At 36.9% G+C, this 17,308-nt stretch overlaps 1 protein-coding gene across 6 annotated transcripts in view; it reads right to left on the reverse strand.

The window, feature by feature from the left end:
• Nucleotides 1–17,308, reverse strand: part of hoxa3a (homeobox A3a) — an 84,324-nt gene that overhangs the window by 18,062 nt on the left and 48,954 nt on the right. The window contains exons 1-3 of one of the 6 annotated variants that reach the window (XM_061882440.1): nucleotides 10,617–11,196; nucleotides 8,762–8,798; nucleotides 1,842–2,400 (exon numbers count right to left, since the gene is read on the reverse strand). In XM_061882440.1, coding sequence (XP_061738424.1) covers nucleotides 1,842–2,283 — 442 coding nt within the window. In that variant the 5' untranslated portion in view covers nucleotides 2,284–2,400; nucleotides 8,762–8,798; nucleotides 10,617–11,196. Of the gene's footprint in view, nucleotides 1–1,841; nucleotides 2,401–7,320; nucleotides 7,493–7,536; nucleotides 7,966–8,761; nucleotides 8,799–10,562; nucleotides 11,197–17,308 lie in introns of those variants that run through there. The other 5 variants (XM_061882442.1, XM_061882445.1, XM_061882443.1 and 2 more) reach the window with 5 other exon arrangements.

Raw genomic sequence — 17,308 nt, forward strand, 5'->3', positions numbered from 1 at the left:
AGCTGGGTTTATTTCTACAAAAAAAGCGTCCACTACAGTGGACATTAATGGACATGCATGTGATAGTGCTATTTTTTATGTCAAGTCTGCCAAGAGAAATAGACCACACACAAACGTCCACTGGAGAGGACACTGGTTCTCAAATGGATATAAAAGTGGCTATTGAGCTGGGGTTTTTTTTGTTTGTTTGTTTTTTTGTTTTTTTTTTACAAAAATAACGTCCACTGCAGTGGACATTTGTGGACATGCATGTGACAGGGCAATTTTCTTTTTCAAAAGTTTTTTAATTTTCTTTTTCTTAAAGTTTTTTAACTGTGACAAAAGAAATCGAGCACAAACAAATGTCCACTGCAGAGGACGCTGGTTCTCAAGAGAATATAAATGGCGTCATTTAGCTGGGTTTATTTTTACAAAAACAGCCTCCACTACAGTGGACATTAGTGGCCAAGCATGTGATAGTGCTATTTTTTATGTTACGTTTGCCAAGAGAAATAGACCACACACAAACGTCCACAGGAGAGGACGCTGGTTCTCAAATGGACATAAAAGTGGCCATTGAGCTGTTTTTGTTTTTTATAAAATAGCGTCCACTGCAGTTGACATTTGTGGAAATGCATGTTAGAGGGCAATTTTCTTTTTCTAAAGTTTTTTAATTTTCTTTTTCTTAAGTTTTTAACTCTAACAAGAGAAATCGAGCACAAACAAATTTCCACTGCAGAGGACGCTGGTTCTCAAGATACTATAAATGGGGCCATTTAGCTGTTTTTCTTGTTTTTTTCTTACAAAAACAGTGTCCACAGCAGTGGACATTAGTTGACATGCATGTGAGAGGTCTATTTTTTTTTTTTTATTTGAAGTTTGCCAAGAGAAATCGAGCACAAACAAATGTCCACTGCAGAGGACGCTGGTTCTCAAGAGAATATAAATGGCGTCATTTAGCTGGGTTTATTTTTACAAAAACAGCCTCCACTACAGTGGACATTAGTGGACATGCATGTGATAGTGCTATTTTTTATGTTAAGTTTGCCAAGAGAAATAGACCACACACAAACGTCCACAGGAGAGGACGCTGGTTCTCAAATGGACATAAAAGTGGCCATTGAGCTGTTTTTGTTTGTTTGTTTGTTTGTTTGTTTGTTTGTTTGTTTGTTTGTTTGTTTGTTTGTTTGTTTGTTTGTTTGTTTTTTATAAAATAGCGTCCACTGCAGTTTACATTAGTGGAAATGGATGTGAGAGGGCAATTTTCTTTTTCTAAAGTTTTTTAATTTTCTTTTTCTAAAGTTTTTAACTCTAACAAGAGAAATCGGCACAAACAAATTTCCACTGCAGAGGACCCTGGTTCTCAAGAGACTATAAATGGGGCCATTTAGCTGTTTTTTCTTTTTTTTTTTTTCTTACAAAAACAGTGTCCACTGCAGTGGACATTAGTTGACATGCATGTGAGAGGTCTATTTTTTTTTTTTTAATCTAAAGTTTGCCAAGAGAAATTGAGCACAACAAATGTGCACTGCAGAGGACAATGAAGCACCTCCAGCTATGACAGCGCTGAGCCCGTCCCCACGCAAACACGAGTTGAGACAAGCATGCTTTGTTGTCTTCGTGGGGACACGACGTGACCACGGCGTGTTTACAGTAGACCGGGGTCATCCGCAGGGCAAGGGGGTGGCGCCAAATGGTGAGGTGGTGTGGGGGTTCTCGGAATGTCCTCAATGTGGACCTTCAGAGAAGTGGTGTTGACTATTTCCATGTCAAACATGTGGCGTTTGAGGTGCGGAGGAAAAGTGGGAATTCACAGCGGGAGTATTACATGACATGTCGTGCAAAAGTTGCGCGTGTTGTACCTGAACTGGCGCTATTGGCGGGTTTCTGCTTGGTGTTTTGACGCGACTCCTTCATCCAGGGGAAGATCTGCTTGCCGCGGGGGCCCGAGGTGGGGGAGCCGCTCTTGGCGCTCGCTGGCCCGGCGCTGGCGTTCTGGAGGCCGGGGGACTGCGAGGGCGTGGGCGGCGCCTCGTGCATGGCGCTCTCGGGATGACGCACCTCGCTCGGCGCCGCTTGGACGCCCGCGGCGGCGTCGCAGCTCTCCGCCATCTCCGCCGGCTTGTGCAGCGCCACGGAGCCGTCAGTCGACTGCAGCGAGCAGGCGGGTCGATGGTAGTCACTTTCCACATGAGAGGCGCGGGGATATTGGACGTGATTGGCGTCATAACTGAAGCCATTTGCGCTTTGATAGGGGTAGCCAGTGTAAATTGCCGAGCTGTCGTAGTAGCTTGCCTTTTGCATCTCGCCGTTTCCCAATATTTATTTCAGAACGTGACAGGGTCTTGACACCCTTGTAGAAGAACATTGGCACCCCGTGGTCATGTGACGCCTCTCCGCCAATGGCCTCCTCGGGTGAACCTGGGGTTACAAGAAGCACTGTGAGCACAAGAAATGGTGGCGATCCATCTTACTTTTCAATGCGTGCCTGACACGGCGCACTATAGGCGAGATAGCGCCGAGCACCATTACCGGTTACCTTCTGGCCAATGCATTACCATCTGGGCGAAAACATCACGACATTTTACAGCAAAGTGCACCGAAAAGATGTATCTTTACGCACAAGACGGATTAAAAAACTTAACGTCATTTTAGAGCAGAATGCACCGAAAAGATGTATCTTTACGCACAAGACTGATTAAAAAAACATAACGTCATTTTATAGCAAAGTGCACCGAAAATATGCATCTTTAACCACAAGACTAAATAAAAAACAAAACGTCATTTTATAGCAAAGTGCACCGAAAATATGCATCTTTACGCACAAGACTGATTAAAAAAAAACAAACGTCATTTTATAGCAAAGTGCACCGAAAATATGTATCTTTACGCACAAGACTAAAAAACAAAACAGAATTTTACAGCAAAGTGCACTGAAATCATGTATATTTACGCACAAGACTGATGAAAAACATAATTTTACAGCAATGTGCACTGAAAAGATGCATCTCTATACACAAATCTAAGTAAAAAAAACATAATTTACAGCAAAGTGCACTGAAAAGATGTATATTTATGCACAGGACTGATGAACAAACATAATTTTACAGCAAAGTGCACTGAAAAGATGTATATTTACACACAAGTCTAAAAAAAACATTTTTACAGCAAATTGCACCGAAAAGATGTATCTTTACGCACAGGACTAAAAAACAAAACATAATTTTACAGCAAAGTGCACTGAAATCATGTATCTTTACGCACAAGACTGATGAAAAAACATAATTTTACAGCAAAGTGCACTGAAAAGATGCATCTTTATACACAAATCTAAATAAAAAAACAGAATTTACAGCAAAGTGCACCGAAAAGATGTATCTTTACGCACAAGACTGATTAAAAGCATAACACCATTTTACAGCAAAGTGCACCGAAAAGATGTATCTTTACGCGCAAGACTAAAAAACCAAACAGAATTTTACAGCAAAGTGCACTGAAATCATGTATCTTTACGCACAAAACTGATGAAAAAACATAATTTTACAGCAAAGTGCACTGAAATGATGCATCTTTATACACAAATCTAAATAAAAAAACATAATTTACAGCAAAGTGCACTGAAAGGATGTATCTTTACGCACAAGACTGATTAAAAAACATAATTTTACAGCAAAGTGCACTGAAAAGATGTATATTTACACACAAATCTAAATAAAAAAAACATAATTTAAAGCAAAGTGCACCGAAAATATGCATCTTTACGCACAATACTTATTAAAAACCACAATTCTACAGCAAAGTGCACTGAAAAGATGTATCTTTACACACAAGTCGAAATAAAAAACATAATTTTACAGCAAAGTGCGCTAAAAAGATGTATCTTTACGCACAAGACTGATTAAAAAAACCACACCATTTTATAGCAAAGTGTACCAAAAAGATGTATCTTCATGCAAAAAAACTGATTAAAAACATATTTTACAACAAAGTGCACCGAAAATATGCATCTGTACGCACAAGAGTGATTAAAAAAAACTATTTTTACAGCTAAGTGCACTGAAAAGATGTATCTTTACGCACAAGACTGGTTAAAAAAACGTAACACCATTTTATGGCAAAGTGCACCGAAAAGATGTATCTTTACGCACAAGACCGATTAAAAACACAATTTTACAGCAAAGTGCACCAAACATTTGCGTATTTACGCACATGAGTGATAAAACAACATCCTTTTACAGCAAAGTGAATATGGATCTTTACGCTAAATGTAGTGCAGCGTTTTTCTGCGGAGCACAAACAACATTCCCGCGTCTGCCTTAAAGACAAATGCCGAGGAAGAACCGGAAAAACCGGGTGGACATTCGTGCATCTTCGTGACCACATTGGGAACTTTCGCCGTGCTGACCCCATAATAATGGTGTTGTCATATCAAGTCAAAGCACATATTATCATATCGCGATTGAAACAAAAACGTATCAACAAAATCAAAATTTGTGAATTAATAATAATAATATTTGTAATAGCATATATTAACACGAAAAATATTCATGACGTTCTTATATGATAAAGTTTATTTAAGAACGGATGGCTTCCACGCATGTCAAGTCTCACGTGCTTAAAATTATTCAATCAATTCGACAAATGTGGAAAAAATGTGTATTAATAGATAAAAAGTCAATAAATAATTGACTTTATGGAAATGTTTGCATTGTGATTAGAATATTATCAGCGTCTCAAAGGTGGAAGAATCATTGTGCAAATATTTCGAATTTGATGGAAACAAAATAATCCAATAAAATTAAAAATAATACCAATAATTAAGAATGGAACATTTTTTCCAAACATATTTTTCTGGTGTATGCAAGAGAAGTCAAGCTCTCCAAAATGAATTATATCTTGCACATTAGATTAACTTTAAGAAAGTCGTAGAGGAAAATGTAATGATAATAGTAATAATGAAGCACTAAATGGAGTAAAGCACTCCAAAACTGAAAACGTTTTGCCTATTTTACGGTTAGAATAACTTTAAGGGAGGGGAATATAATTATAATAATAATAATAATAATAATAATAATAAAGCATTGCAATGTAGTAAAGCACTCCAACATTTTGCACATTTTACTATTAGAGTATATTTAAGAGAGGAAAATGTAACAATAATAATAACAATAATAAAGTACTCCTAAATTAAAAATATGTTGCACATCTTACAATTAGAGTAGCTTTAAGATACAGGTAAATGTGATACAAATAATATTAATAATAATAATAAAGCATTCCAATTTAGTAAAGCACTTTAAAATTAAACATATTTAGCACATTTTGCAAATATATTAACTTTAGGATAGGTAAATGTAATACAAATAATAAGAATAAAGCATTCCAAAGTGGTAAAACACGTCAAAGTTAAACATATTTTGTACATTTGGCAATTAGAGGAACACTAGTAGGGAAATGTAATAATAATAATAATAATAATAATAATAAAGCATTCCAATTCAGTTGAGCACTTTAAAGTTAAACATATTTAGCACAGTTTGCAATTAGATTAACTTTGACATAGGTAAATGTGACACACATAATACTAATAAAAGGCCTTCCAAAGTAGTAAAACACTCCAAAGTTAAACATATTTTGTACATTTGGCAATTAGTTTAACCTTGTAGGAAAAGGTAATAATAATGATAATAATAATAACAATAAGAAGAAGAATAGAGCATTCCAATGCAGCAAAGCAGTTAAAAAATAAACATATTTTGCATATTTTTCAATCAGACTACCTTTAAGATAGGTAAATGCGATAGAAATAATAATAATAAAGCATTCCAAAGTAGTAAAGCATGCCAAAATCCAACATATTTTGCAGATTTTGTAATTAGACTAACTTTAAAATAGGTAAATGCGATAGAAAAAATAATAATAAAGCATTCCAAAGTAGTTAAGCATGCCAAAATCCAACATATTTTGCACATTTTGTAATTAGACTAACTTTAGGATAGGTAAATGTGATAGAAATAATAATAAGGCGTTCCAAAGTAGTTAAGCATGCCAAAATCCAACATATTTTGCACATTTTTAAATTAGACTAACTTTAAGATAGGTAAATGCGATAGAAATAATAATAATAAAGCATTCCAAAGTAGTAAAGCATGCCAAAATCCAACATATTTTGTAATTAGACTAACTTTAAGATAGGTATATGCGATAAAAAAAATCATAATAAAGCATTCCAAAGTAGCAAAGCAGGTCAAAATCCAACATATTTTGCACATTTTTCAATCAGGATAACTTTAAGATAGGTAAATGCGATAGAAAAAATAATAATAAAGCATTCCAAAGTAGTTAAGCATGTCAAAATCCAACATATTTTGCACATTTTTCAATTAGACAAACTTTAAGATAGGTAAATTTGATATAAATAATAATAAGGCATTCCAAAGTAGTAAAACATGCCAAAATCCAACATATTGTGCACATTTTGTAAATAGACTAACTTTAAGATAGGGAAATGCGATAGAAAAAATAATAATAAAGCATTCAAAGTAGTTAAGTATGCCAAAATCCAACATATTTTGCACATTTTGTAATTAGACTAACTTTAAGATCGGTAAATGTGATAGAAATAATAATAAGGCATTCCAAAGTAGTAAAGCATGCCAAAATCCAACATATTTTGTAATTAGACTAACTTTAAGATAGGTAAATGCGATAGAAAAAAATAATAATAAAGCATTCAAAGTAGTTAAGTATGCCAAAATCCAACATATTTTGCACATTTTTGAATTAGACTAACTTTAAGTTAGGTAAATGTGATAGGAATAATAATAAGGCATGCCAAAATCCAACATATTTTGCACTTTTTGTAAGTAGACTAACTTTAAGATCGGTAAATGCGATAGAAATGATAATAATAAAGCATTCCAAAGTAGTAAAACATGTCGAAATCCAGCATATTTTGCACATTTTGTAATTAAATTAACTATAAAATAGGTAAATGTGATAGAAATAATAACAATAAGGCATTCAATTGTAGTAAAACACTCCAAAGTGAAACATATTTTGCAATTAGATTAACGAGAAAGTTGGAGGAAAATGTAATAAAATGTAATTAATGAGAAAGCATTAAGCACTTCAAAATAAAATGTGTTTCGGACATTTTACTATGAGAATAAAAGCCTGCTTTCAGAGTAAAATGTAAGACTGGTAACATGAAGAGTTTCAGGTAAAAGAGTTGCAAATGATCCCCAACGAGGCGATAATGGAGTCTTGGCTCTTGGAGCTGCAAGTTGCGTCCTCTTAAAGAGAAAAAAAAAAAAAAGATTTGTTGTGCCAAATCCGCACATTCGTCACGAAAACAAGACAAAAGGCGTGAGCCTGGTGCTCTCCTCGCCCAGCCGTCCTGCTCCACGCTCCGAGAACTCTGCCTTGGTGTGTGCGTGAACTCTCCCTGAACCGAGATCCGAGTCACACGGTGATAAATCACCGCGCAGCAAGCGCGACGCGCACAAACTCGGCCATTTACAAGACGGCCGGGCAGCCTATTTCTGGCCTGCTTACCTCAACCTCTGACGACCGATGCGGAGCAGCGAGCGATATTTGCTCATTCAGCGGGCGAATCGATCAAAAGCCAGCATACAATCCCGGGGAGGACGCGGAGGGGGTTTGGGGGGGGAAGAAGTTGAAGGGCTGGGGGTTGCGCCATGCAGCATGCGTCCACGCAGCAGCCACAACACGCAGAGTCCGGGGCGAGTGGGAGAGAGAGAGAGAGAGAGAGGAATGGAGTGAGGGAGAAGACCCTTTTTTGGGGGGCTGCGTTGCCCCCTTTCCGCCCCACGCGTGCGTGGATATCGCCAAAGCAGGGGGTCACCGCGATAACTCGTATGTCTTCAAGGGGGGAGGGGGGAGATCGTGGACGTGCAGCCTGTGCATGTGCGTCTGCGCGGCTGGCACCCAGTGGACCAGCCCGAACCACGGCGTGGCAACATAGACAGGAAAAATTATGCAAATGAAGTCGCGCCTTGCGTGGAAAGGCAGAATCAAGTGGCCGCCTCTCCTCCTCCTCCTCCTTCTTCTCCTCCTTCACGAGAAAATGAGGGAGGGAGGGGGGCAAAAAAGGGGGAGAAATTGCACATAATCACGCATCATAATGGAGGAGCACGCTCGTGTTTTTGGTTTGATTTACGCAACATTTTTATTATTATTTGAAGGATGGGTCGGTTTGCGTGCGTGCGTGCGTGCGTGCGTGCGTGGGGGAATCCCTTTTTCTCGTCGTGAAAGGAAAATGTCTGCTCAGCTTTATGCATTCACGCCGAAGAAGGAGGGGAAAAAACGGGCGTGGGAGGGCGATTGGGCAAAAAAAAAAAAAAAATGCCCCAAAAAAATAAACGCCAACTCTGCGTTTCGGGGTTAATTATTTACCCCGCTTTGTGTTCAAAAGTGCTGAGAAACCAGGAACGAAAAGGGTCTTAAAAAAAAAAAAAAAAATCCCACAGCACGTGAAGAGTGTGGGTATAAATATATGCTGAGTGGAAAATGGCTTTTTTTTTTTTTTTTTTTTTAAGAGGAGCGCACGTTTATGGTGACAAATTACGCGTCGCGCGCAAGTGGAAGAGAAGGAATTATTGCTCCCGGCGAAAGAAAGAAAAGTCTCTGTCACGCATGCACGCGGGCCTCGGCGTGGCGTGGGCGTGATGCTGATCCTTTTGCAAACGTGAATAAGCAGCGATCAGAAGACTAATCAATAAAGATGAATATAGTGGAAGTGGGAGTGGGGGGGACTCACCGTGGGAGCTCCGCTGAGACGTTACAGGCCTCGATTTCTGCAACAACAAAGAATACTGGGTTGGTGTTTTTTTTTTTCTTTATTTGTCGGAGATTAAATCACATTAATTAGGTGAGTCATTATATCATGTTTTATAAAAATAAAAAAAAATAGAATATTCTAGAAAGTCCCCAAGATGTCGCCTGGGTGTTGAATAATACACAAGTTGTATGCAAATGTGCTGTTTGTTGTTTCCCCCTCCCCGGGCTGCTAAGCATTTTTCTCTCCCCACAAACGGATCGAACAGTCATTAGCCGCGGAGCGCCATCTTCCCCAAGTCCCCGCGCCCATAAATCACGCGTGGAGCGCCGTGACCTCAGCGCGGCCGAGCCGTCCGGCGTGGCACTCCGTCTTCCATTATAGCCTCGTTGGAGCGACACAACCCCACAGCGTTCACCTACTTTAATTTTTTTTTTTGGCTCAACAATTACTAGCATGTACGCTCAAATATAGTTGGAATGAAATAATAAATATGTTTTTTACTAGCATTTACGCACAATATTGGTTAGAAAAAAAGTATATATATATAATATATATATATATATATATATATATATATATATATATATAAACATATTAATTTTTACTCCTTATTTACGAACATTACGCACAATATTGGCTAGAATAAAAAATATATATTTATATATATATATATATATACATTTATATATTATATATTTTTTACTGCGTATTTACTAGCATTTACGCACAGATATTGGTTGTAATGAAATCATATTTTTTTTCCATATTTTTATATATCATTTCATTACAACCAATAAATGCTAGTAAATAAGGCATAAAATATATATATATATATATATATATATATATATATATATATATATATATATATATACATACATATATACACACTTTTTACTCCCTATTTACTAGCATTCACGCACAGTTGGAATGAAATTATGAATATATATATTTTTTTATACTCATTATTGACTGGTATTTATGCACAAATATCAGTTGTATATATATATATATATATATATATATATATATATATATACACATATATATATATATATATATATACACTCTTTATTAATGTAGCATTTACGCACAAATATTGGTTGGAAAAAAAAATTAAATACATATATATATATATTTTACTCCTTATTTATGTAGCATTTACGCACAAATATTGGTTGGAAAAAAATATTAAATACATATATATATATATATTACTCCTTATTTACGTAGCATTTACGCACAAACATTGGTTGGAATTACATATATATATATATATATATATATATATATATATATATATATATACTCTATTTATGTAGCATTTACGCACAAATATTGGTTGTAAAAAAATATTAAATACACACACATATATATATATATATATATATATATATATATATATATATAGATATATATATATATATTACTCCTTATTTACGTAGCATTTACGCACAAACATTGGTTGGAATTACATGTTAAGTACATATATAATGTTTTCATCATTACTTACTCGCATTGACGCACACATTAATGGGAATTAAATATTAAATCTATACTTTTTTTTACTCCTTATTTACTATAGCATTTACGCATGGATATTGATTGGAATTAAATAATATATATAAATGTATTTTTTACTGAAAATAACAAAGCAAAAAAATTACAATTCAATTAAAACCTGACAAATAAATACACTTTGAATCATTTAATTTTTTTTTTACAATTAATATGTCCGACATGATATTAAAAATAATCGCATTCGCCTCCCTTCACTGACCTCTGCCTCTGGCTGCAATAACTCACCACAGTAATGAACAATCGGCGGAAATACCTCAAAATAAAATCCATCCTCCCAAAGCTCGGGCTCTCTGCGCGTGGAAAAACATATCCGTCCGTGACACGCGTGTAATACATCCACACACAGACTCACGCGCGCGCGCACACAGCACGGCAAAAAAAAAAAAAAAAAAAAAAAGGAACACGGCAGCGTTTCTCCTATTAGCTTCTTTCCCCCCCTGCACCTCCTCCCTAGGCGCCAAACACCGAGGAGCCCCTTCCACGCATCCCAGCGAGCACACCGGAGCCGTCACATGACGCGACGTCAACTTAAATCCTTTTATTTGAGGCTGTGAATCATTAATGGAGGGAGGCAGTGAAAAACGGGTTCTGTGACACCCCCACTGGTTCTGGATGTTATGTGTGGAACATTACGACTCAGTGTCGCCCCCCACGCTCTGATATGTGCATCATATTCAAATCACATCGTGATGCCCTAGTTTTTTTTTTTTTTTTTGTACTATTGGACGACATATTGGATACTCCACGCGCAGTATGCCATCGTGGGACTCATCTGGCGGCCGGAACTCCCCAAAAAGCTCTAAAAGACAAAACCAGAAGTCTCCCTCCGTCTCTCTCTCTCTTCATCTCGACGCTGTTTGGCGCTTGTTTTCAGTCAACACCGAGAAGCGGGCGTGGAAAAATCCCACCAGAACTATTAATCACTGACGGGTGGGGGGTGGGGGGGGGGGGGGGGTGCATACTTCCACCCAACTCCCCACCCCCCCTTTGTGTGTCTTCCCGAAGTTGAGTAGTAAACTTAAAAAAAAAAGGCACAGACGGGAGCGGCAGAATTCTTCTTTTACGCACAAGGGATATTGTGACTTTTACGCACGGAGGACGCGGCTTTTACGCACGGATTAACGGACTTGCTTCGGTAATGTTATTTATTTGCTCCGTGAGTCACAGAACGTCAGACTTTTTGGCAACTTTTCCGTGACCCGGCTTGACCAGACTTGTTTTGCGTGCGCAAGACGCACAGGAAGGTTTCAACGCTCACTAGGAGTCCAGTGGCTGCATTTCAAGCTTTCTTATCGCGTCGGTGAGGAGTCGGGAGTGTTAATTTTCATGAATGTTGACATGCAGCTTTGAACAGGCAGCAGGAGTAGAATATATAGGCCTGTCCGCGAAGTGATATACGCGCACGCGTGGAGGCTGCTCCTTTCCGACCAATAAAGTTGAATTTGCTGTTTGTGTTGCTCGTCACACATATTTCATGTTTGCTGATGTTTTACAAAGCCCAGGGTCAAAAGGTGAGCAAACTATTGCAGCCATAATAATTCATATAATAGGAAGCACGCAGGCTGCTTCTGCCCCGAGGACGAGACGTGAATCATTCACGCGTCTCTATTGTGTGGACGTCTTCTTTCAATTGGAGTTGTCCTGACAACTTTTTGGACGCCCTAGAGTTCCTCTGAGTGCCTCTGCTCATGTCAAATAAACACAAATGATTTAAGTGTCACTCACACATTTTTTAGTACACCCATTACGAATATTTGAAGACATATTTTTCACTCCCTAATCGATTTAGTGTACTTAAGGTTGATAAAATATATAATAAATTAATTAAAATGTTTAAAAAAAGAAAAATTATAGAACCTCCAGATAGCCAGCATCCTGGACATTTGTTTTTGGTCGATTTATTTTGCCCCAGTTGCACGTTTTGTCTCGTTGTGCAAAAATACAAATGTGTTTTTAGTCTGTTTATGTTGTCAGAGTTACACATTGCGGGAAATAAAAATAGCCGTGTGGTGCAAAACACAAAGACGTCTGTTTTTGTTCGGTTTCTTTTGTCTGCGTTACACAGTTTGGGCAAAAAAAAAAATGCCATGTTATGCAAAACACAAACGTCCATCCCAGTGGACATTTGTTTTTGGGTGTATTTATGTTGACACAGTTGAACATCTAAGGTGAAACAAAATAGTCCTATTGTGCAAAACACTAGGACATTTGTTTTTGTTCGTTTTTTTTGTATGTGCTACACAATATGGGCAAAAAAAATAGCCATGTTGTGCAAAACACAAACGTCCAACATGGTGGACATTTGTTTTTGGGTGTATTTATGTTGACACAGTTACACATCCAAGGTGAAACAAAATAGTCCTATTGTGCAAAACACAAGAACGTGTGTTTTTGTTCGGTTCCTTTTGTATGCACTACACTATTTTGGGCAAAAAAAAAATAGCCATGTTTTGCAAAACATAAACGTCCACCATAGTGGACATTTGTTTTTGTGTGTATTTATTTTGACACAGTTAAACATGTAAGGTGAAACAAAATAGTCCTATTGTGCAAAACACATGTTGTTGTTTTTTTGTATGCGCTACACAAAATGGGCAAACAAATGGCCATGTTGTGCCAAACACAAACTTCCACCCCAGTGGACATTTGTTTTTGGGTGTATTTATGTTGACACAGTGACACATCTAAGGTGAAACAAAATAGTCCTATTGTGCAACACACTAGGACATTTGTTTTTGTTCGGTTTCTTTTGTATGTACTACACAAAATGGGCGAAAAAAATTGCCATATTATGCAAAACACAAACGTCCATCCCAGTTGACATTTGTTTTTGGGTGTATTTATGTTGACACAGTTACACATCTAAGGTGGAACAAAATAGTCCTCTTGTGCAAAACACAAGGACAATTGTTTTTGTTCGGTTTCTTTTGTATGCACTACACAATGTAGGCAAACAAATAGCAATGTTGTGTAAAACACAAACGTCCACCCCTGTGGACATTTGTTTTTGGGTGTATTTATTTTGACACAGTTGATCGTCTAAGGTGAAACAAAATAGTCCTATTGTGCAAAACACTAATACATTTGTTTTTGTTCGGTTTCTTTTGTATGTACTACACAAAATGGGCAAAAAAACAATAACCATGTTGTGCAAAACACAAACGTCCATCCCAGTGGACATTTGTTTTTGGGTGTATTTATTTTGACACAGTTACACATTTAAGGTGAAAAAAAATAGTCCTATTGTCCAAAACACAAGATCGTGTGTTTTTGTTTGGTTTCTTTTGTATGCACTACACAATGTATAGGCGAAAAATAGCCATGTTGTGCAAAACACAAACGTCCACCCCAGTGGACATTTGTTTTTGGGTATGTTGACACAGTTACACATCTAAGGTGAAACAAAATAGTCCTATTGTTCAAAACACTCGGACATTTGTTTTTGTTCGGTTTCTTTTGTATGTACTTCACAAAATGGGCGGGAAAAATTGCCATATTATGCAAAACACAAACATCCATCCCAGTGGACATTTGTTTTTGGGTGTATTTATTTTGACACAGTTCCACATCCTAGGTGAAACAAAATAGTCCTATTGTGCAAAACACAAGAATGTGTGTTTATGTTCGGTTTCTTTTGTATGCACTACACAATGTATAGGTAAACAAGTAGCCATGTTGTGCAAAACACAAACGTCCACTCCAGTGGACATTTGTTTTTGGGCGTATTTATTTTGACACAGTTACACATCCTAGGTGAAACAAAATAGTCGTATTGTGCAAAACACAAGAACGTGTGTTTTTGTTCGGTTTCTTTTGTATGCACCACACAATGTATAGGTAAACAAGTAGCCATGTTGTGCAAAACACAAAGGTCCACTCCAGTGGACATTTGTTTTTGGGCGTATTTATTTTGACACAGTTACACATGTAAGGTGAAACAAAATAGTCCTATTGTACAAAACACTTTTTTTTTTTTTAATGCGCTACACAATATGGGCAAACAAATGGCCATATTGTGCAAAACACAAACGTCCATCACATTGGACATTTGTTTTTGGGTGTATTTATTTTGACACAGTTACACATCTAAGGTGAAACAAAATAGTGCTATTGTGCAAAACACTCGGACATTTGTTTTTGTTCGGTTTCTTTCGTCTGTGTTACACAATATGGGCAAACAAATAGCCGTGTTCTGCAAAACATAAACGTCCACCCCAGTGGACATTTGTTTTTGGGTGTATTTATTTTGACACAGTTACACATCTAAAGTGAAACAAAATAGTCCCATTGTGCAAAACACTAGGACATTTGTTTTTGTTCGGTTTCTTTCGTATGTACTACACAAAATGGGCAACAAATAGCCGTGTTGTGCTAAACACAAACGTCCAACCCAGTGGACATTTGTTTTTGGTATATTTTCTTTTACATAGTTATACATTTAGAACAAAAAGATACACATTTCAGGTGGAGAAATAATCCTAATGGCAAAACACAAATTTCCCCCCTAGTGGACATTTGTTTTTGGGTGTATTTATGTTGACACAGTTACACATCTAAGGTGAAACAAAATAGTCCTATTGTGCAAAACACTAGGGCATTTATTTTTATCGGTTTCTTTTGTATGTACTACACAATATGGGCAACAACCAAAAAAAGCCATGCTGTGCAAAACACAAACGTCCAACCCAGTGGACATTTGTTTTTGGGTGTATTTATTTTGACACAGTTACATATCTAAGGTGAAACAAAATAGTCTTCTTGTGCAAGACACTAGGACATTGGTTTTTGTTCGGTTTCTGTTGTATGCACTGCACAATGTAGGCAAACAAATAGCCATGTTGTGCAAAACACAAACGTCCACCCTTGTGGACATTTGTTTTACGGTGTATTTATTTTGACACAGTTACACATCTAAGGTGAAACAAAATAGTCCTATTGTGCAAAACACTAGGGCATTTATTTTTATCGGTTTCTTTTGTATGTACTACACAATATGGGCAACAACAAAAAAAAGCCATGCTGTGCAAAACACAAACGTCCAACCCAGTGGACATTTGTTTTTGGGTGTATTTATTTTGACACAGTTACATATCTAAGGTGAAACAAAATAGTCTTCTTGTGCAAAACACTAGGACATTGGTTTTTGTTCGGTTTCTGTTGTATGCACTGCACAATGTAAGCAAACAAATAGCCATGTTGTGCAAAACACAAACGTCCACCCTTGTGGACATTTGTTTTAGGGTGTATTTATTTTGACACAGTTACACATCTAAGGTGAAACAAAATAGTCTTATTGTGCAAAACACTAGGACATTTGTTTTTGTTCGGTTTCTTTGGTATGTACTACACAAAATGGGCAAAAAAAATAGCCATTTTGTGCAAAACACAAACCTCCATCCCAGTGGACATTTGTTTTCGGGTGTATTTATTTTGATACAGTTACACATCTTAGGTGAAACAAAATAGTCTCCTATTGTGCAAAACTTTACAAGGACATTTGTTTTTGTTTGGTTTCTTTTGTATGCGCTACACAATATGGGCAAAAAAAATAGCCATGGTGTGCAAAACACAAACCTCCATCCCAGAGGACATTTGTTTTCGGGTGTATTTATTTTGATAAAGTTACACATCTAAGGTGAAACAAAACAGTCCTATTGTGCAAAACTCAAGAACGTGTGTTTTTGTTCGGTTTCTTTTGTCTGCGTCAAACTATTTTGGGCAAAAAAAAATAGCTATGTTTTGCAAAACACAAACGTCTACCCCTGTGGACATTTGTTTTTGGGTGTATTTAGTTTGACACAGTTACACATCTAAGGTGAAACAAAATAGTCCTATTGTGCAAAACACTAGGACATTTGTTTTTGTTCGGTTTCTTTTGTATTCGCTACACAATTTGGGCAAAAAAAAATAGCCATGTTGTGCAAAACACAAACATCCACCCCAGTGGAAATTAGTTTTTGGGTGTATTTATTTTGACACAGTTACACATCTAAGGTGAAACTAAATAGTCCTATTTTGCAAAACACTAGTACATTTGTTTTTGTTCGGTTTCTTTTGTCTGCGTTACACAATATGGGCAAACAAATAGCCGTGTTGTACAAAACACAAACGTCCAACCTAGTGGACACTTGTTTTTTGGTATATTTTCTTTTACATAGTTATACATTTAGAACAAAAATATACACATTTCAGGTGGAGAAATAATCCCAATGGCAAAACACAAATTTCCACCCCAGTAGACATTTGTTTTTGGGTGTATTTATGTTGACACAGTTACACATCTCAGGTGAAACAAAATAGTCCTCTTGTGCAAAACACAAGGACAATTGTTTTTGTTCGGTTTCTTTTGTATGCACTACACAATGGAGGCAAACAAATAGCAATGTTGTGCAAAACACAAACATCCACCCCTATGGACAATTGTTTTTGGGTGTATTTATTTTGACACAGTTACACATCTAAGGTGAAACAAAATAGTCCTATTGTGCAAAACACTTGGACATTTGTGTTTGTTCTTTTTTTTTTGTATGTGCTACACAATATGGGCAAAAAAAAATAGCCATGTTGTGCAAAACACAAACGTCCATGCAATGGACATTTGTTTTTGGGTGTATTTATTTTGACACAGTTACACATCTAAGGTGAAACCAAATAGTCTTATTGAGCAAAACACAAGGACAATTGTTTTTGTTCGTTTTTTTTTTGTATGTGCTACACAATATGGGCAAAAAAAAATAGCCATATTGTGTAAAACACAAACCTCCAAAACGGTGGACATTTGTTTTTGGGTGTATTTGACACAGTTACACATGTAAGGTGAAACAAAATAGTCCTATTGTGCAAAACACACGTTTTTTTTTTTGTATGCGCTACACAATATGGCCAAACAAATGGCCATATTGTGCAAAACACAAACGTCCACCCCAGTGGACATTTGTTTTTGGG

This window comes from Nerophis ophidion, linkage group LG21 (assembly GCF_033978795.1).
Source record: "Nerophis ophidion isolate RoL-2023_Sa linkage group LG21, RoL_Noph_v1.0, whole genome shotgun sequence".
NCBI classification, from domain to species: Eukaryota; Metazoa; Chordata; class Actinopteri; order Syngnathiformes; family Syngnathidae; genus Nerophis; species Nerophis ophidion.